This window comes from Oncorhynchus keta, unplaced genomic scaffold, assembly GCF_023373465.1.
Source record: "Oncorhynchus keta strain PuntledgeMale-10-30-2019 unplaced genomic scaffold, Oket_V2 Un_contig_5916_pilon_pilon, whole genome shotgun sequence".
Lineage (NCBI taxonomy): Eukaryota > Metazoa > Chordata > Actinopteri > Salmoniformes > Salmonidae > Oncorhynchus > Oncorhynchus keta.
In genome coordinates this window covers 51489-76530 of record NW_026288583.1, presented here as the reverse complement: position 1 = coordinate 76530, position 25042 = coordinate 51489, and the positions used below count along the sequence as shown (strand labels likewise).

The 25042-nt window shown below is 43.5% G+C and overlaps 1 protein-coding gene across 3 annotated transcripts in view; it reads right to left on the bottom strand.

The window, feature by feature from the left end:
• wdhd1 (WD repeat and HMG-box DNA binding protein 1) overlaps window positions 1-25042 on the bottom strand; it is a 48268-nt gene that overhangs the window by 6000 nt on the left and 17226 nt on the right. For 2 of the 3 annotated variants that reach the window (XM_035743425.2, XM_035743424.2), the window contains exons 10-22: window positions 21965-22115; window positions 21405-21585; window positions 10707-10891; window positions 10251-10435; window positions 9593-9834; window positions 9278-9415; window positions 7168-7324; window positions 6383-6497; window positions 5470-5601; window positions 4829-5052; window positions 4191-4330; window positions 417-476; window positions 45-76 (exon numbers count right to left, since the gene is read on the bottom strand). In XM_035743425.2, coding sequence (XP_035599318.1) covers window positions 45-76; window positions 417-476; window positions 4191-4330; window positions 4829-5052; window positions 5470-5601; window positions 6383-6497; window positions 7168-7324; window positions 9278-9415; window positions 9593-9834; window positions 10251-10435; window positions 10707-10891; window positions 21405-21585; window positions 21965-22115 — 1942 coding nt within the window. The remainder of the gene's footprint in view (window positions 1-44; window positions 77-416; window positions 477-4190; window positions 4331-4828; window positions 5053-5469; window positions 5602-6382; window positions 6498-7167; window positions 7325-9277; window positions 9416-9592; window positions 9835-10250; window positions 10436-10706; window positions 10892-21404; window positions 21586-21964; window positions 22116-25042) is intronic. The other variant, XM_035743426.2, reaches the window with a different exon arrangement.

The window sequence follows — 25042 nt, the reverse complement described above, 5'->3', positions numbered from 1 at the left end:
TCTCGATATTGGTTTAACCTGCCCCAAAAGCACAAGAGACTTACCTTGAAAGGGTTCACACGTCCTTCTTTGCTTCCTGTAAGGAAGGAAAGAAGGCTAATGTTTAACAACGTGTGATAATGTCACGTATAACAACAGTCATTGCCAAGTATATTCTTGGTGTTAGCAAGCGCTTCCCTTAGGTTTTGTCTTAGGCAAGGTTCAGGGCACCCCAAAGGGACTTCCTGGAAGCCCCAACATTTAAACTGAAAAGTGTCTAGATGGGGTGCAACAGACTTAAGAGTGTGTGTAGCATACAACTATGTGTTTATGTACCCATTGGGAACACTTGATTTTAGATTCATAAGGATGGCAGTGGACCATTGACTAGTGTATCCAGGAGAACAGAATGGCATTCCATGAATGCGTGTGCTCACCAGGTCTGGGAGAAGGTTTCTCAGGTGATGCAGCAGTCCCTTTAGCGAAGGGATTTAGAACTACAGGGTAAAGACAAGGCAGAGATTTTTATACAACAATGCAAATAAACTCTATGTAAACAAGTCTGAAGTTTACTGCCTTAAATAGTGTTTAAAAACACAATGCAGACCTGCGAACCTTGACATTTTTTTATCACTACTTCAGTGCGGCACCACTGGACCCCATGACAGAACATGTGCTACACCCATACTGCTCGTTTTTATGCTGATGATACTGTTATTTACTGTTGTGCCTCGTCCCTTACAAAAGCTTTCCAGAACTTGCAGACTCCTATACCTTGTGTCAATTGAAGCTTATCCTCAATACTGACAAAACTAAACTAATGGTGTTCTCTAAATCAAGAAATAGACCTCTGAACCTTTCTCCTATTACTACCTGTCAGGGCAATGAGATTGAGACTGTAACCTCATAAATATCTTGGCATTTTAATTGATGACGGCCTCTCTTTTAAGTTGCACAGTCAACAACTTACAAAAGAATTGAAGCTGAAATTGGGATTTTATTTTAGGAATAAGACCTGTTTTTCTTTTTGAAGCCAGAAGGAGGCTAGTAATCAGCTACATTTCTGCCTTTACTAGACTAAGGGGATATTTTATATATGAATGCTTTCGCTCAGTGTTTGAGATCAATTGACACCCTTTACCATGGCGCATTTTAAACTGCAAAATCCTTACGCACCACTGCACTTTGTATACCAGGGTTGGCTGGCCTTCTCTAGTGACTAGTAGGCTCAGTCACTGGTATACTTTTATTTACAAAGCCATTTTGGGTTTACTACCTTTTTATTTGGGCATTTTTATTGTTCAGAAATATGGTGGGTACTCTTCATTCGCTGGACTTTATCCTGCTAGCTGTTCCAAATGTCTGAACTGAATTTGGTAAAAGGGCTTTTATGTACTCTGCGCCATCATCTTGGTGCGCCTTGCAAAATACTTTTAAACTGGGAGAACCCGATTGGTATTTTTAAATCACTGATGAATGATCTTGAGACTGATTCCCTGACCTTTCAATGTTTTTATTTAGCTGTTTTATGATTTTGTTATACTCTTGTCAATTCAGTTTTTTTATTAGATTACTTGTCTGTAATTTTGTAATGACTTGGTGCTGCCTATCTTGGCTGGGACGCTCTTGAAAAAGATATTTCAAACCTCAATGAGCCCTTCCTGGTTAAATAAATGAATAAAAAAATCTAACAAATGCAAAAAACAATTGGCCTAATAATGCTGTTGGCCGAACACTGACTCAGTAGAAATGGTAGGCTATAGATTGTTGTGGGTACTTGGTAATTGGCTGCTCTTCAGTAGCTAACTAGAAATATATGTTTAAAATGTACACGTGTGTAATCCTTAGTCCAAAAACAAATAGCTAATAAAATAGCTATTATAGCCAAGACACTGCCTACAATAGCAGCCAATGTGTGGTGTTCAATGTAGGTCTACATTCCATGAGACTTCTGTAAACATTATGCAGGGCTTGATACTGTAGGGTAGAGGTCTGCGATGGACCGATTTCCTCATTCCACCCGCAAGCGCAGCTTTTCATACAGCATTTTACACATATGTGACGCAACTCAAAATGCGTAATAATAACAACCTAAGAAATAGGTTCAATTACCAGAGATTCTCATATGGCCCATTAGGCTATCGGTATTCCTGGGCTATATCAGCCAATATGCTAGAAGTAGTTTAAAGAGAGCAGAGTTGGAGAGGCTTACACTTTCTCCTGAGCTACGTTTTAGAGCCTACCTTTAAGATTAGAATTGGCTCATTCATCCACTCTCATCTCCCATGTAATTATCCCCCGGGTCATTGCTGCAAATGAGAATGTGTTCTCAGTCAACTTACCTGGTAAAATAAGGGTTAAAATTTTTTATTATAATAATATTCAGACAAGACAAATATGGGTGATCAATATTTATTTATTGACAATGTAGTAAACTATAGCCTAAATCATATCTAGGAAGAACATTTCCTTGGAAATAATACTGCCCTGTGCTTCTCCACACACGCATAGGCTATAGCCTACACTATTTAATTGAGACCACACGTACACCTGATCTCGCACGTGTGGCAACTGAACTTGAAGCAGCAAGAATGAACACTTGCACTTTCTCTTGAGCTACATATAGGAAATAGCCTACCTTTTAGGAGGACAATTTGCATGCAGAGACAAGTAAACGGGTAATCAATCATTTTAAAAATATTTTTTATAAATGAAAGGCCGCAATGCTCGCTCACCATGGTAGCCTGTGTGCGCGTTGTGCCTTTTCCTTTCCTCTCATTTTCTGATTATACCTCGACCCACATTGGTTGAGCGGCCTCCACTTCTTTCCATTATGAATATTTATTTAAAGACACTAAAAAACTATAGTTTAATCATATTTAAGTTAATTTCCTTGGAAAGGTGCTAACTAGGAGAGGAGAGGTGGGATACTGAATTTGAAGCAGCAGATTTCTGAGTGTGTGTGTGTGAATAATGCGACAAAGATGTGCTTTTAATACAATAGGTAGCCTGACGCGAACAAAGCAGAAAGATGACCGTTTCCAAATAATGTGCAGGACAGTTAAAATATTTTAATCTGAAAGGTGTCTGCGTGACTGCCCGTTCCAAACTTGTAGCAGGAAAAATGCAGACCGCACCGCAATGATCCCCGTTGGGAACCTCTGCAGGAATGCAGCCCTGATATAACCTGTTTAGTCACTTGTCCTTCTGACAAGAGGTGACTGAAAATGTTGTATTGTTTGATGCAAGAAACCACATTTTTTATTCCCATACCATTATTATTACAAAGAATCAGACAAAAATGTATGGTACCCTCTGCCGATTGGCTTCTTAGCTTATTCAAGCATGTCTCAAAATACAACACTGCCCCTTTTAAAAAAGCTCTTTACCTGACTCACTTTTCAAAGAGGTCTAGAGGTCTATGCCTTCACGTTTTCTGCTCTTGTAGCAAGCAATCACTCCCCCATCGCTTACCGGAAACTTGACATAATAACTAGCAAAGAACATGACCAAATGTCCACACACGTCAACGTCTTTTATCACTCGTGCCTGTCAATGCAATAGAGTCCTCATCCGATGCCTAATCTTTAACAGTCTAACATAACCTTCTGTGAAGGACTGTATTAGTGGGACAACTCTCTTCGCCATGTCTGTTTCCATCCAGGCATCCACCTCAAATGTTTCCTATCAATGCACTCGCGACTACTACCGTTGCGTAGCTCTAAGCATGTGTATGCAAGAAAGTGTTCTTGCTTGGTTATAGTTGACCAAACGCTGTACCTAACTACCGTCGTAGTAATTATGCCTTAGCTAAGGAGACAACTAGGTTGTGCTTAACACATACAATTTTGTAAAATGTATTTGGCAAACAGTTTTGTTTTCCTCACATCGGTGTTGTTAACGGACAAAGTGGTGCACTGCAAACCAGCTTGATGGAGGAAAACAGTACTACGACTACGTGGAGTGAGCGGGAGCTAGATTTTTTGTCCTCTAATTGGCTCAGCTCCAACTTCAGACAGTTGAGTCAAAAACCAATGTGTCAACTAGAAGTCTATTCTTTGCATATTTTGAGGTAGTTTTTCATACCGTGTACTTTGACCTCAAATTGCATGAAGGTTGGCAGGTCTGCAAATGGAAGAAACTGAAGGATGTTGATTGTTTTGACATGCAGGAGATGGGAGAGGAAATGGAGAGGAATTCCCTCGACTTACCTTGTCTTTTGCTCTCTGCTACATCCCCTTCATCCATATGTTCTTCCTGACCCTGCTCTTCATCCACCTCTTCCACCTGTGCTTGTCTGTGGCTGCTGTGTTGGTGATCTGCACCCATCTCACTGCTGCTCTGGCTGTACCTGGAATAACAAACAGATATTATCATGAATCCCAACATAAGGAATTATCTACACAGAATTTGATCTCAACTCATACAAGTTAGTCTCAGAACAGATTTTTGGTGCTTCATGCAAATTATTAGGGCAGTGTTCAGTTGGGAGAAAACATTTTTAAACAAGGTGAAACTGAGTTTCTATACGAATTTCCCCAATAAGAACAGATGGTCATTTTCCGTTTTGCTGCAGTTTGCCCTACTGAACATGACCAGTTGGTCATGCCCAGGTACACACTTAAATGTATTGGTTCCTATGTTCAAACAAGGATACCAACCCTCACACACTGCTAAGCCAGTTTCAACCAACGCATCCAACATCATCTTAAAACCAACAATTATTTCAATTTATGATCACTGCTTCTATCAACCATGTTATTTTGTCATTTTCATTGTGACAATCACCAACATATGGTATGTATGTTTTCAAACATACAATAACACAAACAAACACAAATGTACTTACCCAGTGTTCCGTCTGGTATACTGGAGTGGCTCCTCCTCTTCCTCCTCCTGTGGCTCCTCCCCCTGCAGCTGATTGGCCTTCTCCAGGGCCAGATCGCTGAGGCGCTGGGCCAGGGCCATGCGGCGGGACCGCGAGGCGTAGCGGATGGCCAGGGTCACTACGTTCTGGGTCATCAGCTCGGCCAGCTCCACGGAGCGGAACTCCCTCTCCAGCTTACACGACAGCTGCAGATTGAAACACCAAATGTATGGATAACTAATCATAGTAAAATACCTTGGTTAAATTACTGTATTAACTAAGGTAACACATACATTTGGTATGCATTCCAAAATGTTGGTTTTAATTTGGAACCTTTATCACTATGCCTCACATCACACCTGTGTGTAGGACTTATTTTGATGTGAGGACCCAATGCTGAGGAAAAGTATTTTCAATAATCCTTTCCTGTGAATATGCCTGTAATTTTGTGCTGAACCAAACACCCCAAAGTCCCAACAAAATAAATCAAAATTCTGTTGCTCTGGAAAGGTTTATGAGATATCCAATGTAAACAATTCCAAATTCTAATCCCAAACTAGGCTGTGGATCTAAGGAGGGTTTCCAGGCTCGGTGGACCCATGAGTTGCTGCTACTGTACTCACGGCAAACATCTTCATGAGCAGCTCCTGCTGTTCTTTCTGGGCTTGGCTCTGGCCTTCCTCGTCAATCTCATAGCCGCTGGACGACAGGAAGCCGTAGTGGTTGTGGAGGAGCACCGAGCGCCAGTACTGCTCCTGGAAGGAGAGAGAGGGACAGAGACAGTGAGTGGGGCTATGTACAGGTACCTACCAAAATAAAGGAAACACTTGAGTAAATGAAGTTTCTGGCGGCTCTTATGGTGTGGGTTGCATTTCCCTGGCATGGTTTAGGTCCACTCAACCCCTTAAGAGGGCAAGGTAAACACCAATAAATACACATTCTGAGTGATCAACTTCAACCTATGGTGAATCATTTTTATCCTGATTGGAGTGGTCTCTTCCAGGATGACAAAGCCCCCATCCACAGGGTAAGGAATGGTTTGATGAGCACGAAAACAATGTAAACAATATGCCTTGGCCATCTCAGTAACCAGAACTCACCCCAATAGAACACTTATGGGAGATTCTGGAGTGGCGCCTGAGACAGCGTTTTCCACCACCATCAACAACACACAAAATGATAGAATTTCACAAGAAAGAATGGTGTCGCATCCCTCCAATAGAGTTCCAGACACTTGTAGAATCTATACCAAGGCGCATTGAACTAGTTCTGGTGGCCCAACACCCAATAAGACACTACGTTGGCATTTCCTTTATTTTGTTACCCACATGTATATGTATACAGGGTCATATATCAAAGAGATATTCAAGGACATTTCTGTTGAAAGGCTATTTGCAGGTTCTAAATAGCTGCAATGGTAGCTCAAGCAACCCAATAGATCAACTATAAAGCTCTAGGTAGGCAGTGTCTCTCCAAAGGCTGAGCTGACTGGAATAGCATAGCATAGCATGGACTGTATATGTTGGCCTTACTGACCTCCATCTGGCCCTTCTCTGTAGTGGTCTGACAGAGGGGTAGCTTGAAGGGAAGGACGGCCACAGCAGGCCTGGGCAACGTGGGGGGATACCGGGACCCTTTACATGGGATACACCTGGAGGAAAGAAGATTAAGAGATGGATTAATTATAGAATTTACACAACCTCTTCATTTTCTATTACCGGGTCTTTAAGGGCCAGAGTCCTGCTGTTTTTCATTCTCTCTCCATCTCATCAGGGCAATCAGTGACATACCTTGATTAATTAGCTACCAGGTAGAAAAGAAAACAATGTGTCCTAGGGTGGTCTACCAGTCTAAGCCGCTGCCCCTGGCACACGTACAGTGTACTAGTCAAGTTTGGACACCTACTCATTCAAGGGTTTTTCTTTATTTGTATTATTTTCTACATTGTAGAATAATAGTGAAGACATCAAAACTATAAAACACATATGGGATCACGTAGTAACCAAAAATGTGCTAAACAAATCAAAATATATATCATATTCTTCAAAGTAGCCACCCTTTGCCTTGATGACAGCTTTGCACTCTTGGCATTGTCTCAACCAGCTGCATGAGGTAGTCACCTGGAATGCATTTCAATTAACAGGTGTGTCTTGTTAAAAGTTTATTTGTGGAATGTCTTTCCTTATTAATGCCTTTGAGCCAATCAGTTGTGCTGTCACAAGGTAGGGGTGGTATACAGAAGATACCCCTATTTGGTAAAAGACCAATTCCATATTATAGCAAGAACAGCTCCAATATTCAAATAGAAACAACCACTTTACCTGAGCTGCTGGGGGTTCTCATGCACTCCCACCACCCAGTAGTGGTCTGACTTGCCCTTGCAGTTATCCCTGGTGTTACACACAGGTGTCCACATGTTTCCCAAGGAGCGGTTTAGCAGGCGCACCACACCCTCAGAGTCAATGAAGCATGGGGTTCCTGGAAAACAAGTGATGAATAAGTGATGTGCAAGAGATTGTTAGAATGAAGATGGCTCTGTACACTGATCAGTTTGGCATTTTCCCCACTGATGGTTAAGGTAAGGATCTGGGGAGAGCAGGCTGATCCTAGATCTATGCCGAGGGCTGTTGCGGTGATTGTATTACCACCACACCGGCAGTCATGGACATGTTTCGTCTTTGGTAATACCCAACTTGCAAACGACTCAGTTCAACAGCAGGTTGAAACGGAGTGTAGAACATGGTCATTGTAGATGTTTCAAAGCCTAACACAATGAAATGGACAGCTTTCTAAGGTGATGATTAATTCAAAACACCCATATGCATATTAGAGCTTACAGTATGCATACACATAGGCTTATGAGCCCAAGCCCGAAAAAATTATCTGAATTAAAATGATGGTTGAGCTGTTATACAGTACATAGACTACCGCATAGTATGCACGGTAGAAAAACAAAACTGATTTATGATGTCTATGATAGATAATTGCTATAGCCTTTGATTGTCGACTGTATTATTATGCATACTGGATGGACTGGTTACCTTAGGCTACGTTCCAAAATGTCTATCCATGACTCTGGGAGAGACCTTTAGCACTAGGCCATGCTGTTGGTTCAGGGTTGGAGAGCCCATGGCATACAGAGTTTGGGCAAAACGTCACCTGTCGCACAGCGAGAGCATGCTCCTCAAAAAGTGGTTGATGAGTGGAGTGAAATAAGTGTTCTTCTATTTCTTCGCTGCTCATATTAATTTGATGATCCTGTATAAAACCGAAGTAACCTACCAATCATTAAAAAAACGGACGCAAAAATACAAAATATGCATGTGTGAATAGCTGCATGCATGAACCAGACATATAAATTCTGGCTATATTCAAAGCCTACATTAGACCAGTCATCACAACGTCAGCCACCTACCATATTTTGCCGACCCAACGGAAAGTCCCTAATAGAAAACTTACTTGCATGACTTGTATAAACTGCATTGCTGACCATCATATAGGCTACACGCGTGCTCTCAACACAGTTACTGTAGGCAATCTCCATGTCACATTCACAAATCTCCAAACTATCTTTGTGGAACTGGCAGAGGCTCAAAATGTAAGCTGCAGCTACTCGCTGTTAACAAAATGGCTGGTACATTGTGTCCACAGACATGCTTGAGGAAATACACATTTGAAACATCATGGGAAAATAATAAAAGGAGGGCACAGGCTTGACTCACCAGATTCCCCGGGACTTGATCAACCGCGGTGCTATCCATGGTGCTATATCTCCGCTACTAGGCCTATTTGCTTGTCGGTTTGTTTTAGCAGAGAATCGGATATGTTCCCCGTGACAAAGTCACCACAATAAGCAGTAAAGTAAAAACAGCCACAACCTTCCGAATTCCCCGATAGCCAGGTGCAAGGGGAGAGAAAAGGCCTGACTTCTTTCAGCCAAAGGTAAGCTAAAACAAATGTAATTTTCAATAGTAGGTCTATTGTAGGTCTACATTTAAACTAGGCTACATCAACAAATTATGTGTTGACTTTGACAGAACTTTGAGTTGATTAAATTGTGACAAATACAACAAGAAACCATAAACCAGATTCCTGTCCATATTTCTCCATTTACAGTGGTGTAATTATGTCCGATTTTCTTTGCTGGTATTCTTTGCTTTTAAAAGCATTTCTGGTTTGAACAGGAATACCGGGATATTGTTGAAATTTTCTCAGGAAGGAAAATGTGTAGACTTCTGGGAAAATATTAAGCCCTAATCCTTACCTTAACCATCAGTGTGGAAAACGCCAAACTGATCTTAGGTCAATGTACAGAGTCAACTTCATTCTACAATCTTTTGCACATCACTTTTCAAAGAGTTTCCCGTTTGGTGTCTACTGAACACGGCCCAACAGCAGCTAGCATTTGAGAGGAGGTGTGGCCGGACTCACCCTCGGCTGTGAAGCCTAACCATGAAAGGTGAGATTTGCGGGAGAGGGGGAGGGGCTCCCCGTGGATGACCTGCCGCCTCTTCTGTCCAAACTGCAGCAGCTGGACCCCTAGGGCCTGTTCTCCATCAAACCCTGTGCCTGAGGACAGACAAACACAATAGCGGTTAGATACGCCTTCTAGAGCTATTATTGCCCATCATACCCGTCATTATGCTTCTAAGAGGATTGGGACGCTGTTTAGCATCTGATGCTTGTTTTCTCTGTGCATTAGTATGTGTGTAGGTCCGTCTGTGTGTGACAGCACACATGTCCTACCTCGGTGGTAGACAACGAGCAGTTGCTCCCCATGCCCAGCAATGCAGACCACGGGTCCAGGCAGGCTGAACAGCTCCCTCTGCACCCCTCCGATGGAGAAGAGGCGCAGCATGAGGGCACTGGTGGCAGCCGCCACCCAGCCCTGGCCCAGGCATAGGGCCTGCACATCCTCCCCCTTGGGCAGATCCACCATCCACTCCTTGTTGGTGTCCCACGATGAGAAGTGAAGGCACTGGAGCTTACTGTGGAGGGGAAGAAGGGAGGGGAGAGAGAGATACAGTGAAGCGGCTTAGGTTCCGTTTGAAAAAGATGGGTAATCAATTTCAGTGTCTTCGCTAGATTGTGGTGCCAATACGAAGGGGTCTTTCACGAGAGACTTGGGAATATCGAAATTAATTTCCCTTTTTAATCCTTCAAGATGCAAAGTTGGTCGAGAACCAGTTTGGCTAATAAAACTCAGACAAGGCTTTTGTGGGAAAATATCCCCAGAAACATGAATAGCTAATATCTAAATGTCCCAGTTAAGGCCATTAAAAACTTCACACAAACAGAATGTCGTATGCAGTCCGTTCTAAAAGCCACACAAAAGTATGTGGAAATACATGTGAAAAAGATGATCTGTCTGAAGTGTGTAGCGGCCTATAGATATGTGGTCTACCTGGCGAGCTCGTCGGTGCCGGGGCAGGCAAGCAGCACGGCCTCCTGGGAGAGGTCTGCCACGGTGTGGCCCAGGGAGTTGGTGAGGTGCATTGCATGGTGCACGGCTGTGTCGTGGAACTCCACATCAATGGCGTTGTCCTGGTCGTCATTGTAGCCGCGCACAATTCCCACCGAGTTCCACATCTGACCGAAGGAGTACAGAATACATTATCTTTGTGGATAACTCACTTAGACTACTTTTGAGGTCTGAAACCATCGGAAAAAAAAGTAGATTTTTGGATTGCAATGTCCCTTTAATAGGGCATGTAAGTACATCTCTAGAAAATTCATGAAACGTATTATTTCCTATATTTATACAAAAACATCAACTTTAAAAATAATACAACCTGGAACATCATGAATATAAACCTTTCGGGCAAGAGTAAAGTCTTGAGTTGTGTGGGCTGGCTCTCACCATGAAGCGGTGCATGAGGTGTGCCGGGGTGGAGCCTGGCTGGAATGCCTTCTGTGGTGGGGTGGGCATTGGCCCGTCATAGATGGGCCGGAGGGGAGCAGCCACGGCAGCGGGGGGCACGATGGCGCTGCCCGCGTCATCGTCATCAACAAACTTATCCAGCCCCTGTTTGAGCGAGCCTGTGTCTGTGGTAAATGGGAACACATGCAATACAGGTCAGTGATGCTCAAATGTTTAAGTGATCCCAGTCTTGAATTAGGACGACAAGGAAAGAGAAATTAATGTACTTGTTAATAAGATTCAAGACTACTTTAGTAAAATTGATGTGATGTATTGTTTCTCAGTGACATTCCCACAATTAAAGCTGGAATCCTTAATGGTAAAACTGCCACGTCCGTTTTGGAATGTACAACAACAAAAAATAAGTTAATGCAAACAACAAACACCTTTCCTTCACCCTAAGACATCATTGCACTGCATTAGAACAGAATATGTACTGCAATATTTTTTCCCTGCTGCTCAACTCCGTTTTGTCAACAAAACAATAACAAAAGGGCTGGGGGCGAACAGTGGTAACATTTCCACTAATGCGGATTCCACCTTTAAATTCTATGGCAAAGCCCTCATGGGATAGTTTCAATGTCACATGCACAAGTACAGTGAATCTGCCTTTCTTGCCAACTCAAAACCCAACAATGAAATAACAATGTATTACTAGAAAAAAAACATAAGAAATATGAAATACATAAAGTAAGTAAGAGCACTATATACAGGAAATATTTAAATTCAGTTCCAATACCATATTTACATGTGCGGTGATACTGGAGTGATGAGGTAGATATGTATAGGGTTAAGGGGACTAGGCAAAAGGATATAAAATAAACAGATTAGCAGCAGCTTGCATGTGAGCGGGTGTGCGAAAGTGTAGAGCCAGTATAAATGTGCATATTATGTGTGAGTGAGCAAATGATGGAGTGACTGTGTGTGTGTTGGATTGACAGTGTGTAGGGACCTGTGAGTGTGAATAGAGACAAGAGAATAGAGAGCAAATATTGAAATAAAAGGTCAATGAAGATACGAAGTAAACTCTCTATGTGTAGCTATTTTGTTAACTATTTATCAGTCATATTGCTTGGGAATAGAAGCTGTTCAACAGCTTCAACAGAGGGTTCTTATAACTCTATTGTGTCTGTGTGAACTGAAAGCGGAGATTTACGATGTCTTTGGGTGATACCACATTCCAGAGCATGAGTTAAAACTTGTTGGGGATAGGGGGCAGTATTTTCACTTTGGATGAATTGTGTGCCCATAGTGAACTAATATATGCTCCGGAGTTCTAAATTGAGCAGCTGCTGAAAAATGAGCTCCTGTATATATTGAGATTTAAATGTTTTTTTAGAGTGAAGTACATCGAAAAAAATCAAGAGAAAACTGCAAGACTCAATAGAAGACAAAACAAGGAACAAACCAAAAAAGACAGGCTTTTGAAAAGTAACTATTTTTCATAACATTTACATTTACATTTAAGTCATTTAGCAGACGCTCTTATCCAGAGCGACTTACAAATTGGTGCAAACACCTATGACAGCCAGTGGAACAGCCACTTGCATCTAAATCTTGAAATTCCTGTCCATATAAAATTGTACAGTTATCTTAGCTAGCTGAATTGCTAGCAGAATTGTTTACTTGTTGCTAAGCAGTTGCTAGGGACTCTCCTGGAAGAAGCTAGCTAGCTTACAAAGAATAACAACAAAAAATATCTACTTAACAGAAGAAAGGAAGACAAAATAAGGACAAAAGGACAGAAGAAAATGGAAAAGAAAGAGGACAACAAAGCGAAACAGTCAGCACTTCTATTGCAACTTCGTATTTCGTCGTCCTAACGTAGTCTACACTGCTATCTGCCCAGCAGCTAGCCAGCTAGCAAACGTCCACCGTCTACCGAATAGCAGCACTGTAGAAACTATTACACTCAACTGAACGACTTGATTAGTGTAGTGTTAGCTAGCTACATAGTTGTCTTTGCTGTCTTCGTATCCAAGATAATTGTGTAGTTTAGAGCGTGTAGTCTTAGAGTGATTATCTTAATTTACCGAGGTTAGCTAGCCAGCTATTTGTCGTCCTTAACGTAGGAGACACTGCTAGCTAGCCAACAGCTAGCCAACGTCTACTGAATAGAACTTCCGCACTCAACAACCCGGTCGCATTCCGCTTCGCTCCACAGGTAGTATCACATTTTCATTTCATTACAGCACAACGGTTTGATTTGTTTGATCGTAGCTAGCTACATAGCTAGCTACATAGCCGTCTGTGTATCAAAGATAATTGTGTAGTCTAGAGCGATTTTCTAGGTTAGCTAGCCAGCTATTGTCGTTCTTTTAACGCAACGTAACGTAATCAACACTGCTAGCTAGCCAGCTAGCCCCCGAAAAGCAGCACTGTAGAAACTATTACACTCAACGGAACGACTTGATTAGTGTAGTGTCAACAACGCAGCCACTGCCAGCTAGCCTACTTCAGCAGTACTGTATCATTTGAATCATTTTAGTCAATAAGATTCTTGCTACGTAAGCTTAACTTTCTGAACATTCGAGACGTGTAGTCCACTTGTCATTCCAATCTCCTTGCATTAGCGTAGCCTCTTCTGTAGCCTGTCAACTATGTGTCTGTCTATCCCTGTTCTCTCCTCTCTGCACAGACCATACAAACGCTCCACACCGCGTGGCCGCGGCCACCTAATCTGGTGGTCCCAGCGCGCACGACCCACGTGGAGTTCCAGGTCTCCGGTAGCCTCTGGAACTGCCGATCTGCGGCCAACAAGGCAGAGTTCATCTCAGCTTATGCCTCCTCCAGTCCCTCAACTTCTTGGCACTGACGGAAACATGGATCACCACAGATAACACTGCTACTCCTACTGCTCTCTCTTCGTCCGCCCACGTGTTCTCGCACACCCCGAGAGCTTCTGGTCAGCGGGGTGGTGGCACCGGGATCCTCATCTCTCCCAAGTGGTCATTCTCTCTTTCTCCCCTTACCCATCTGTCTATCGCCTCCTTTGAATTTCATGCTGTCACAGTTACCAGCCCTTTCAAGCTTAACATCCTTATCATTTATCGCCCTCCAGGTCCCCTCGGAGAGTTCATCAATGAGCTTGATGCCTTGATAAGCTCCTTTCCTGAGGACGGCTCACCTCTCACAGTTCTGGGCGACTTTAACCTCCCCACGTCTACCTTTGACTCATTCCTCTCTGCCGCCTCCTTTCCACTCCTCTCCTCTTTTGACCTCACCCTCTCACCTTCCCCCCCTACTCACAAGGCAGGCAATACGCTCGACCTCATCTTTACTAGATGCTGTTCTTCCACTAACCTCATTGCAACTCCCCTCCAAGTCTCCGACCACTACCTTGTATACTTTTCCCTCTCGCTCTCATCCAACACTTCCCACACTGCCCTACTCGGATGGTATCGCGCCGTCCCAACCTTCGCTCTCTCTCCCCCGCTACTCTCTCCTCTTCCATCCTATCATCTCTTCCCTCCGCTCAAACCTTCTCCAACCTATCTCCTGATTCTGCCTCCTCAACCCTCCTCTCCTCCCTTTCTGCATCCTTTCACTCTCTATGTCCCCTATCCTCCAGGCCGGCTCGGTCCTCCCCTCCCGCTCCGTGGCTCGACGACTCATTGCGAGCTCACAGAACAGGGCTCCGGGCAGCCGAGCGGAAATGGAGGAAAACTCGCCTCCCTGCGGACCTGGCATCCTTTCACTCCCTCCTCTCTACATTTTCCTCCTCTGTCTCTGCTGCTAAAGCCACTTTCTACCACTCTAAATTCCAAGCATCTGCCTCTAACCCTAGGAAGCTCTTTGCCACCTTCTCCTCCCTCCTGCATCCTCCTCCCCCTCCCCCTCCTCCCTCTCTGCAGATGACTTCGTCAACCATTTTGAAAAGAAGGTCGACGACATCCGATCCTCGTTTGCTAAGTCAAACGACACCGCTGGTTCTGCTCACACTGCCCTACCCTGTGCTCGGACCTCTTTCTCCCCTCTCTCTCAGATGAAATCTCGCGTCTTGTGACGGCCGGCCGCCCAACAACCTGCCCGCTTGACCCTATCCCCTCCTCTCTTCTCCAGACCATTTCCGGAGACCTTCTCCCTTACCTCACCTCGCTCATCAACTCATCCCTGACCGCTGGCTACGTCCCTTCCGTCTTCAAGAGAGCGAGAGTTGCACCCCTTCTGAAAAAACCTACACTCGATCCCTCCGATGTCAACAACTACAGACCAGTATCCCTTCTTTCTTTTCTCTCCAAAACTCTTGAACGTGCCGTCCTTGGCCAGCTCTCCCGCTATCTCTCTCAGAATGACCTTCTTGATCCAAATCAGTCAGGTTTCAAGACTAGTCATTCAACTGAGACTGCTCTTCTCTGTATCACGGAGGCGCTCCGCACTGCTAAAGCTAACTCTCTCTCCTCTGCTCTCATCCTTCTAGACCTATCGGCTGCCTTCGATACTGTGAACCATCAGATCCTCCTCTCCACCCTCTCCGAGTTGGGCTTCTCCGGCGCGGCCCACGCTTGGATTGTGTCCTACCTGACAGGTCGCTCCTACCAGGTGGCGTGGCGAGAATCTGTCTCCTCACCACGCGCTCTCACCACTGGTGTCCCCCAGGGCTCTGTTCTAGGCCCTCTCCTATTCTCGCTATACACCAAGTCACTTGGCTCTGTCATAACCTCACATGATCTCTCCTATCATTGCTATGCAGACGACACACAATTAATCTTCTCCTTTCCCCCTTCTGATGACCAGGTGGCGAATCGCATCTCTGCATGTCTGGCAGACATATCAGTGTGGATGACGGATCACCACCTCAAGCTGAACCTCGGCAAGACGGAGCTGCTCTTCCTTCCGGGGAAGGACTGCCCGTTCCATGATCTCGCCATCACGGTTGACAACTCCATTGTGTCCTCCTCCCAGAGCGCTAAGAACCGTGGCGTGATCCTGGACAACACCCTGTCGTTCTCAACTAACATCAAGGCGGTGGCCCGTTCCTGTAGGTTCATGCTCTACAACATCCGCAGAGTACGACCCTGCCTCACACAGGAAGCGGCGCAGGTCCTAATCCAGGCACTTGTCATCTCCCGTCTGGATTACTGCAACTCGCTGTTGGCTGGGCTCCCTGCCTGTGCCATTAAACCCCTACAACTCATCCAGAACGCCGCAGCCCGTCTGGTGTTCAACCTTCCCAAGTTCTCTCACGTCACCCCGCTCCTCCGCTCTCTCCACTGGCTTCCAGTTGAAGCTCGCATCCGCTACAAGACCATGGTGCTTGCCTACGGAGCTGTGAGGGGAACGGCACCTCAGTACCTCCAGGCTCTGATCAGGCCCTACACCCAAACAAGGGCACTGCGTTCATCCACCTCTGGCCTGCTCGCCTCCCTACCACTGAGGAAGTACAGTTCCCGCTCAGCCCAGTCAAAACTGTTCGCTGCTCTGGCCCCCAATGGTGGAACAAACTCCCTCACGACGCCAGGACAGCGGAGTCAATCACCACCTTCCGGAGACACCTGAAACCCCACCTCTTTAAGGAATACCTAGGATGGGATAAAGTAATCCTTCTCACCCCCCTTAAAAGATTTAGATGCACTATTGTAAAGTGGCTGTTCCACTGGATGTCATAAGGTGAATGCACCAATTTGTAAGTCGCACTGGATAAGAGCGTCTGCTAAATGACTTAAATGTAATGTAAATGTAATATGCTAATATATGCATATTATTATTACTATTGGATAGAAAACACTCTGAAGTTTCTAAAACGGTTTGAATTATGTCTGAGTATAACAGAACTCATAGGCCAGGCAATCTTCCAAACAGGAAATGAAATTCTGAATGTGGGTCAAATTTGACGTCATCGCCCCTTCCCTTCCAAATAAGATATGGATCTGTTAGCACTTCCTACACCTTCCACTAGATGTCCTCATTCAGTAGAACGTGGAATGGAGCCTCTGGTGTGAACTTTGACCGAATGAGAGGGGAATGAATCACTGTCCAGGGAGAATGCAATTTCCCTGTGGCGCATTTGTCTGTTGATGTCACCATTATTCCATTTGGCTGCAGATGAAAACGTATGATCCGGTTGGAATGTTATTGGATATATATGAAAATAGCATCCTGAAGATTGATTCTCTACTTAGTTTGACCAGTTTATTCGACCTGGAATATATACGTTTTCGTCCAAGTTCGCCTGGACCAGTGTCAGCTTTTGGGCACGTGAGCTGAAAAAGCTAGCAAATGCAGCTAATTGGACACTAGTATTGGACATTATGGAACAAAACAACGATTTATTGTGGAACTAGGACTCCTTTCATCAGAATGCAGTGCAAGATCATCAAATATGTAAGGGAATATTTATGATGTAATTTCGTATTTTTTTTGACTCCAACATGGCGGAGAAATATATTTACGTCTGAGCGCTGTCTCAGATTATTGCATGGTAGGCTTTTTTCGTAACGTTTAAAAAAAATCTGACACAGCGTTGCATTAAGAACCAGTGTATCTTTAATTATATGTAGAACATGTATCTTTCGTCAAAGTTTATGATGAGTATTTCTGATCTGGCGAAGCTACCTATAATTCCTCTGAATATTTTGGAGGCATTTCTGAACATGGCGTCAATGTAAACCGAGATTTGTGGATATAAATATGCATATTATCGAACAAAACATTAATGTATTGTGTACCGTAATTGCTGGACTATTAAGCGCACCTGAATATAAACCGCACCCACTGAATTATTTAAAAAATATGTATTTTGTACATAAATAAGCCGCACATGTCTATAAGCCGCAGGTGCCTACCGGTACATTGAAACAAATTAACAGCCTTTAAACAAAACACGGCTTTAATGAAACACGGCTTGTAACAAAAATTAAAACAGTAGCCTACCAAGAAAGTCATTGGTCACTATCTTCCTCCTCCTGTGCACACTGAAACCACTGAAGTCATCTCCTTCGGTGTCGGAGTTGAATAGCCTCAGAATTGCTTCATCCGATGTTGGATCGTTTTCATTGTCGCTCGTCACTTTCATCCGGAGGCAAATACCCCGCTGAGCTCATGCTGCCCTTTCAACACGCAGCAGTCCAGCCTTTCGAAACCCGTTGATGATAGTGGATTTTTTGACAATGCTCCACGCTGTCAGGACCCACTGGCAGACTTGACCATAAGATGCTCTGCGTTTTAGTGAAGGATCTCCCCACTTGTCATCCAAGCCTCCCACTGAACAAGGAGTGCCACCTTAAATGCACAATTTACACTGATGTCGAGTGGCTGCAAATACTTTGGGCCATCTGCTTTTCTTCCCTCTGAAAGCTTTTGTTGTCTTTCCGCACCGAGTCAGTTCCTCACGCTGCTGTTTCCAACGTCTTATCATCGACTCATTAAGGCCAAGCTCCCATGCAGCAGCTCTATTTCTTTTCCAACAGCCAGATTTATCACCTTCAACTTGAAAGCCCCATCATATGCATTTCTCCATGTCTTTGCAAAGATGAGGGTGACAAAATTACTACCGTAATCAGAATGATGGGAAGTTTGAGCGCGCTCGATTTGTGTGACGGTGCTCAGTTTTTTGGAGGCATGAATCTTGTGAAAGCGGGAAAAATCCATAAATTAGCCGCGTCATTGTATAAACCACGAGGTTCAAAGTGTGGGAATAAAGTAGCGGCTTATAGTCCGGAAATTACGGTAACATGTCATATGAGTGTCATCTGATGAAGATTATCAAAAGGTTAGTGATTCATTTTATCTCTAATTTGGCTTTTGTGACCATCTTTGGCTGGAATAAAATGGCCGTTTTTCTTTTGGTGGTGGTCTAACATAAATATGTTGTGTTTTCGCTGTAAAACATTTTTTTTTAAATCGGACATGATGCGTAGATTAACAAGATGTTTCTTTTTCATTTGCTGTATTGGACTTGTTTATGTGTGAAAGTTAAATATTTCTAAAGAATATTTTTGAATTCCCCGTGCCACCTTTTCAGCTGAATGGGGGGTGAGTTCCCCTTGGAGAACACCTTGCCATAACAGGTTTTTAATGTTTCTGTTCTATATGGTACCAGGGAGAGTTGGCTCAGGTCCAGACTCTGGTTTCTACACAATGAGAATTATTTTTAAGACAGATACTGTCTGAATTATAAGCACCTTTCATACAAATCTTAACCTTGTGACCCATTCCATACATCTGTTGTTCGTCGTGTAGACTGAAGGGGGTGTATCTTTGCTATAAAAATACCTTTGTCTTGGGGCTCTTAACGAATCATCATTCGTCGACCTGCCATCACTCAATCAATTCACTTTGTGTGTGTTGTATTAACCAGCTCCCTTATTAATAAGTGAATAAAGATTTAGTTGAAATATGACTGACTTGTGTGATATGTTTGTCTCTCCTCATTTGATAGTAAAGAAATCAACCACCACAGAGAGGCACTGTGTCTCACTTTTTATTGATCTCTAAGGCTTTTGATACAGTTGATCACGCTATACTGAGGCAGATTGTCAAGTGTAGGTCTTTCTGAGCATGCAGTTGCATGATTTGCTAACTATCTGTCTGATAGTACACTCAATTTGATGGGCTTATCTCTGTTAAATTGTCTGTCTAATGCTGTGCCCCTGGGCTTTGTACTTGGTCCTCTCTTATTCACTATTTATATAAATAATTTAGACAAATTGGCAAAATACGCAACCTTCCTTTTATGCTGATGATACTGTTATTTATAGTTGTGCCTCGTCTCTCACGAAAGCTTTTCAGAACTTGCAAACTGCTTTTTGTACTGTTCAACATTCCTTGTGTCAATTGAAGCTTATCCTCAAAAAGCGAAATGGTGTTTTCTAAAGCAAGAAAAATACCTTTCACCTATTACTACCAGTCAGGGCAATGAGATGAGGCTGTAAACCTCATAAATATCTTTGAATTTTAATTGATGACGGCCTCTTTTAAATTGCATATTCAACAAATTACAAACAAATTTAAGCTGAAGTAGGGATATTATTTTAGGAATAAGGCCCGTTTTTCCTTTTGAAGCCAGGAGGCTAGTATCAGCTACATTTATGCCTATACTAGACTATGGTGATATTTGAGAACAATTGACACCCTTTACCATGGCGCATTGAGATTATTTTAAAATGTAAAACCCTTACGCTCCACTGCACTTTATATACCAGGGCTGGCTGGCCTTCTCTAGTCACTCGTAGGCTCAGTCACTGGTATACATTCATTTACAAAGCCATTTTGTGTTTACTACCATTTTATTGTGGTGGGTACTCGTCCTAAATGAATTTGGTAAAAGGGCTTTATGTACTCTGCACCATCGGCTTGAAACGTCTTACAAAATAGTTTAACTTGAAGAACTAAACTCATTGACAAAGGATTTTGAGGCTGATTCCTTGACCTGTCAATGTTTTTTAATTAGCTGATTTATGTTGTTGTTATACTTCTGCGATTTCTAGGTTTTTAACTAGATTACTTGTAGTTTTTCATGTCCGTCTAATTGTGTAATGACTTGGTGCTGCCCATCTTGGCCAGGACGCTCAATGAGCCCTTCCGGGTTAAATAAAAGGTTAAATAAATAAATACAAATAAATCGTTGGGCAGAGCACAGTTGGGTCTTCCTTTGTAATCTGTAATGGACTGGAGCCCCTGCCACATGCGGTGGGTGTCAGAGCCTGTGTAATATGATTCCACCTTATTCCTATATTGTCCTTTTGCTCATTTGACGACGACTGTGGAGGTCATAGCAGGCCTTCTTGTACTTATTCCTGTCTACGATCGTAGCATCAGGGTGCTCTGTGTGGTAGCCCTACCCTTTAGTTTTAGCGCCAACCTCAGTGTTAATCTAGGGCTTTTGAATGGGAAAGGCGCGAACCCTCACCGTGGGTACAACTTTGCCAATGCATTTTTTTCGAATGAAGCCGGTGATGGAGGTGAAACATAGCAAAGCAGTCCTGTAGCATACCCTCTGATTCTGGTGACCATTTCTCAACAGAGTGAATCGTGGGTACTTTCTGTTTCAGCTTCTGCTTGTAAACAGGAAGCAAGAGTACGGAGTCATGATCTGATTTACCAAATGGCGAACGAGGGAGGGCCTTGTATGCTTGCTTGTGGGTAGACTAGCAGTGGTCTAGGACTATCACCCCTAGTGGCATTGGAGATGTGTTGATGGAAGTTGGGCATCAAATTAAAATTGCCAGCAACCAGAAAGGTAGCCTCCGGGTATAGGGCTTCCTGCTTGTTTATAGCCTTGTACAGTTCGTTAAGCGCCAGCTTGTTATTTTTATTGTCCTGAGGTGGAATGTATACAACAGTCACAAAAACAGCTGAAAACTCCCTTGGGAAGTAGAAGGGTCGGCATTTGACAATCAGGTATTCCAAGACAGGCGAAGAGTGGGTCGACACTTCCACTGCACTGGAATTAGCACACCAGTTGGGAGTTCATGAAGAGGCAAACCCCTTGCAAGACAGAGTCTTGGAAAGGGCCACATATCTGAAGAGAATATTTAATGAATGAAATACTGTAGCCATGCATGGTTTACTGCAGTGCTTGGTTTTATCTAAATGAAACCCGGAGGTGTATTTATCAGCTCAAAGAATTGCTGTTTCAGAAGACGAGCCAGCTATGATACTTTGATCAACTATGTACGATGGACATCGCTTTCTCACCAAGTGAGTTCTCGTCGTCGAGGAAGGCACTCCTGTTCCGTGCTCGCCCCGTCGCAGGTATGAGGTCGTCGTCATCGTCCTCGGGGTTCTTGGCGGGTGAACGTGCGCCCTCGCTGATACCCTCGTCCATGGGTCTGTCGTCATCGTCGTCGAAAAGGTCATCGTAGCTGGCTGGAGCCTGCTAAAGTAGAATAAACCTCACTCCCAAAGTCAGCATGTTATTGGGAAAGACAACCTGTTCTCAATGACTTACTAACCTGGTTCAATCACAGTTTAAAAATAACAGAACTGTGGAATGGACCTCAAGATCTCTATTAAAATAGAGGTGAACGAAGCAAAGAAACATGGCAAATAATAATAGCATCAACGTTGACCCTAGCTCTGTAGACTAAGTAGATCGAGCAGAACATGAACGGGTCCAAGAAGACCATGTTTGGGGTCAATTCGGCAAACAAACAGACAGTGTTAAAGTGTACCGATCCCAATATTGGTTAGAAGTGAGTTAACAGTGGCACATTTGGGTGGGATAGAGAAGCCTCCATGTAAGACCAGAGACTCACCTTGGTCATAGTGGAGGAAGCCGTAGTGGAGGAAGAAGAGGAGAGCCCATCCAGCACGCCAAGACAGCCCTCTGTGTCGGTGTAGGCTATTTGACCGCCCGAGGGATGCCAGACTAGTCCACACACGGTGTAGCCCTTCTCATGAGTCTGCCTACCAAATGGACAAAAAAATCCATGTCAGTGGATTCAACTTTCAAATACTTGAGCATCGGATTTAGTTCTACCTGGAGTGTCAGATGTGTGGTGTGGGTGGGAGAGCGATTGGTACTAGGGATGTTAACGGTTAACCTTTAAATAGGAAAATACATTTGACCGATAATGCTTATCGGTCTATAAAAAAATTGCATAATTCAATTGGCACTTGTGTATTTTTGTTAGTCGTCATGTATCTTATTTATAAGACGCGCACAGCATACAGAGAACGTAGTTTGAGGGGTGGAATAGCCCATCACAGATCAGGCAGCACAAGAGCAGCTCTTCAAAAAGCTGGTACTGGAGTGAAACGTGCTTTTACAAGGCCAGTCATTGCCCATTGTGCAACAATAGCTGCTTTATTACAGGAGAATGTTCAATAATTAGCTATAACCTTTTGACTGTAAGATGATAGAAACATGCAACAATAGCAAGCCTATTAAAGTGGACCAGAGTTTTAGCAACATGAAATCTTATTAAAATATGTTCTTATTTACCCCCTGGAAGAATCACAGTATCTGACAAGTGAGCACTTAGATGGTCATTTTCGTGTTCCCATAAATTCATAGACTATTTGAGAACATCATATAGCAAGGCATTTGTGAAAATTCCAGAGCAATATAAAAATTGGGAAAGTGGCCGTGCGTTTGGACAATTAATAAGACATTGCAGTAAATAAAACATCTTGTCCAGGACCGGAGTCTATGCAGACCAGTGAACAGGAGGGAACATTAGATAAACTCTTTCAAAACTTTCCGGGCTAGTTGGCCGTCAGAATTGCACTGATAAACGATGGGGAATAGTAGCCCGCTCGTCTTCTACAGATTGCCCGTTTGGACAACTACAACGGGAACTTGACAGCCCACCCATTTGATCGATGCCAAATACATTTGATTGACAACTATGAGATATGCTAACTGTGGATAACAGTTGTTCAAGTTCAGCATAGCTAGCTAGCAAATTGAGTCACATTTCTTGCTAGCAATAAAATTAAATGACAACTGCATCTCCAGCTGTAGCCACCGAAAAACAATAGGAGGGGAAAAAGTCACTCACCCACTCCTCCAACGACAAGACTTCCGTGTTTTTTAGCTTGCTAAATAAATAGCTACATAAATAGATATGCTTAGCCCATGTGTCAAACTCAAATCAGCGCACAGGCCATATAGAAAAAGCACAATGAATTCGTGAGCCTAGGAAAAAACATGAAACTACAGCCCAAACTGGCCATTGTTTAATTACAAAAAATATGGCCCTTTATAATGCCCACAGGATGCTGTATATAGAATTAACATATTAAAACAAAAGCAGATAATATTTGCAGGTCTGTATAATATGCTTCTACCATAATCAAAAAGTAATTTTATAACTCCAAATAGGTTGTTGTAACATTTAAACATATTTTGCATTGCATGGCTCACATGAAAACCATGTTTTCGATACCATTCCATTCCAGCTTTATTATGAGCAATTCTCCCCTCAGCAGCCTCCACTGCTCAAAATGTATTGTAGTTGAGCAGCCAGCCTAGGCTCCTGCAAAACGTTGCTGTAATAGGCCTACATGTTTCTTCTTTGCATGGTGTTTTGTCACAGGTTTTTTTTTTGGTTGTTCATTTGCACACTTTAAAAAAACAAAGCCAGACTGCAACATTTTAGTAGCATAGTTTGAACTGTGGCATTTGTCTGTACACTTTCCCTCTGCTGCACGCTGTAAACGGCACACACGAAAGCAGCGCAATTGAAGTTGAATTCAAAGATGGGAGCGCATCAGACTGTAATTTCATAAAGTAGATGACTCAACTGTTGACTCATTTATACCACATACTGGGGAGCCAGGCCCAGCCAATCAGAATGAGTTTTTCCTCACAAAAAAAGCTTTATTACAGACAGAAATTCTCCTCAGTTTCATCAGCTGTCCAGGTAGCTGGTCTCAGACGATCCCGCAGGTGAAGAAGCCAGATGTGGAGGTCCTGGGCTGGCATGATTACATGTGGTCTGCGTTTGTGATGTACTGCCAAATTCTCTAAAATGACGTTGGAAGAGAAATTAACATTCAAATCTATGGCAACAGCTCTGGTGGACATTCCTGCAGTCAGCATGTCAATTGCACACTCCCTCAAAACCTGAGACATCTGTGGCATTGTGTTGTGTGACAAAACTGCACTTCTTATAGTGGCCTTTTATTGTCCCCAGCACAAGGTGCACCTGTGTAAAGATCACGCTGTTTAATCAGCTTCTCGATATTAAGGGCCTTGGTCAGGAATGTGACCAAAAACCTGATGGTCACACTGACAGAGCTCCAGAGTTCCTCTGTGGAGAAGGGAAAACCTTCCATAAGGACAACCATCTCTGCAGCACTCCACCAATCAGGCATTTATGGTACTGTGGCCAGATGGAAGCCACTCCTCAGTAAAAGGCACAACAGCCCACTTGGAGTTTGCCAAACGGCACCTAAAGACTCTCAGCCCACGAGAAACAGGATTCTCTGGTCTGATGAAACTAAGATGAAACTATTTGGCATGAATGCCAAGCGTCACGTCTGGAAGAAACCTGCCACCATCCCTACAGTGAAGCATGGTGGTGGAAGCATCAGCAGCAGGGACTGGGAGACTAGTCAGGAACGAGGGAAAGACAAATGGAGCAAAGTAGAGAGAGATTATTGATGAAAAGCTGCTCCAGAGCGCTCAGGACCTCAGACTGGGGCAAAGGTTCACTTTCCAACAGGGCAACAACCCTAAGCACAGAGCCAAGACAACGCAGGAGTGGCTTTCGGGAAAAAAAAAGTCTCTGAATGTCCTTGAGTGTCCCAGCTAGAACTCGATCAAACAACTCTGGAGAGACCTGAAAATAGCTGTCCAGCGATTCTCCCCATCCAACCTGACAGTG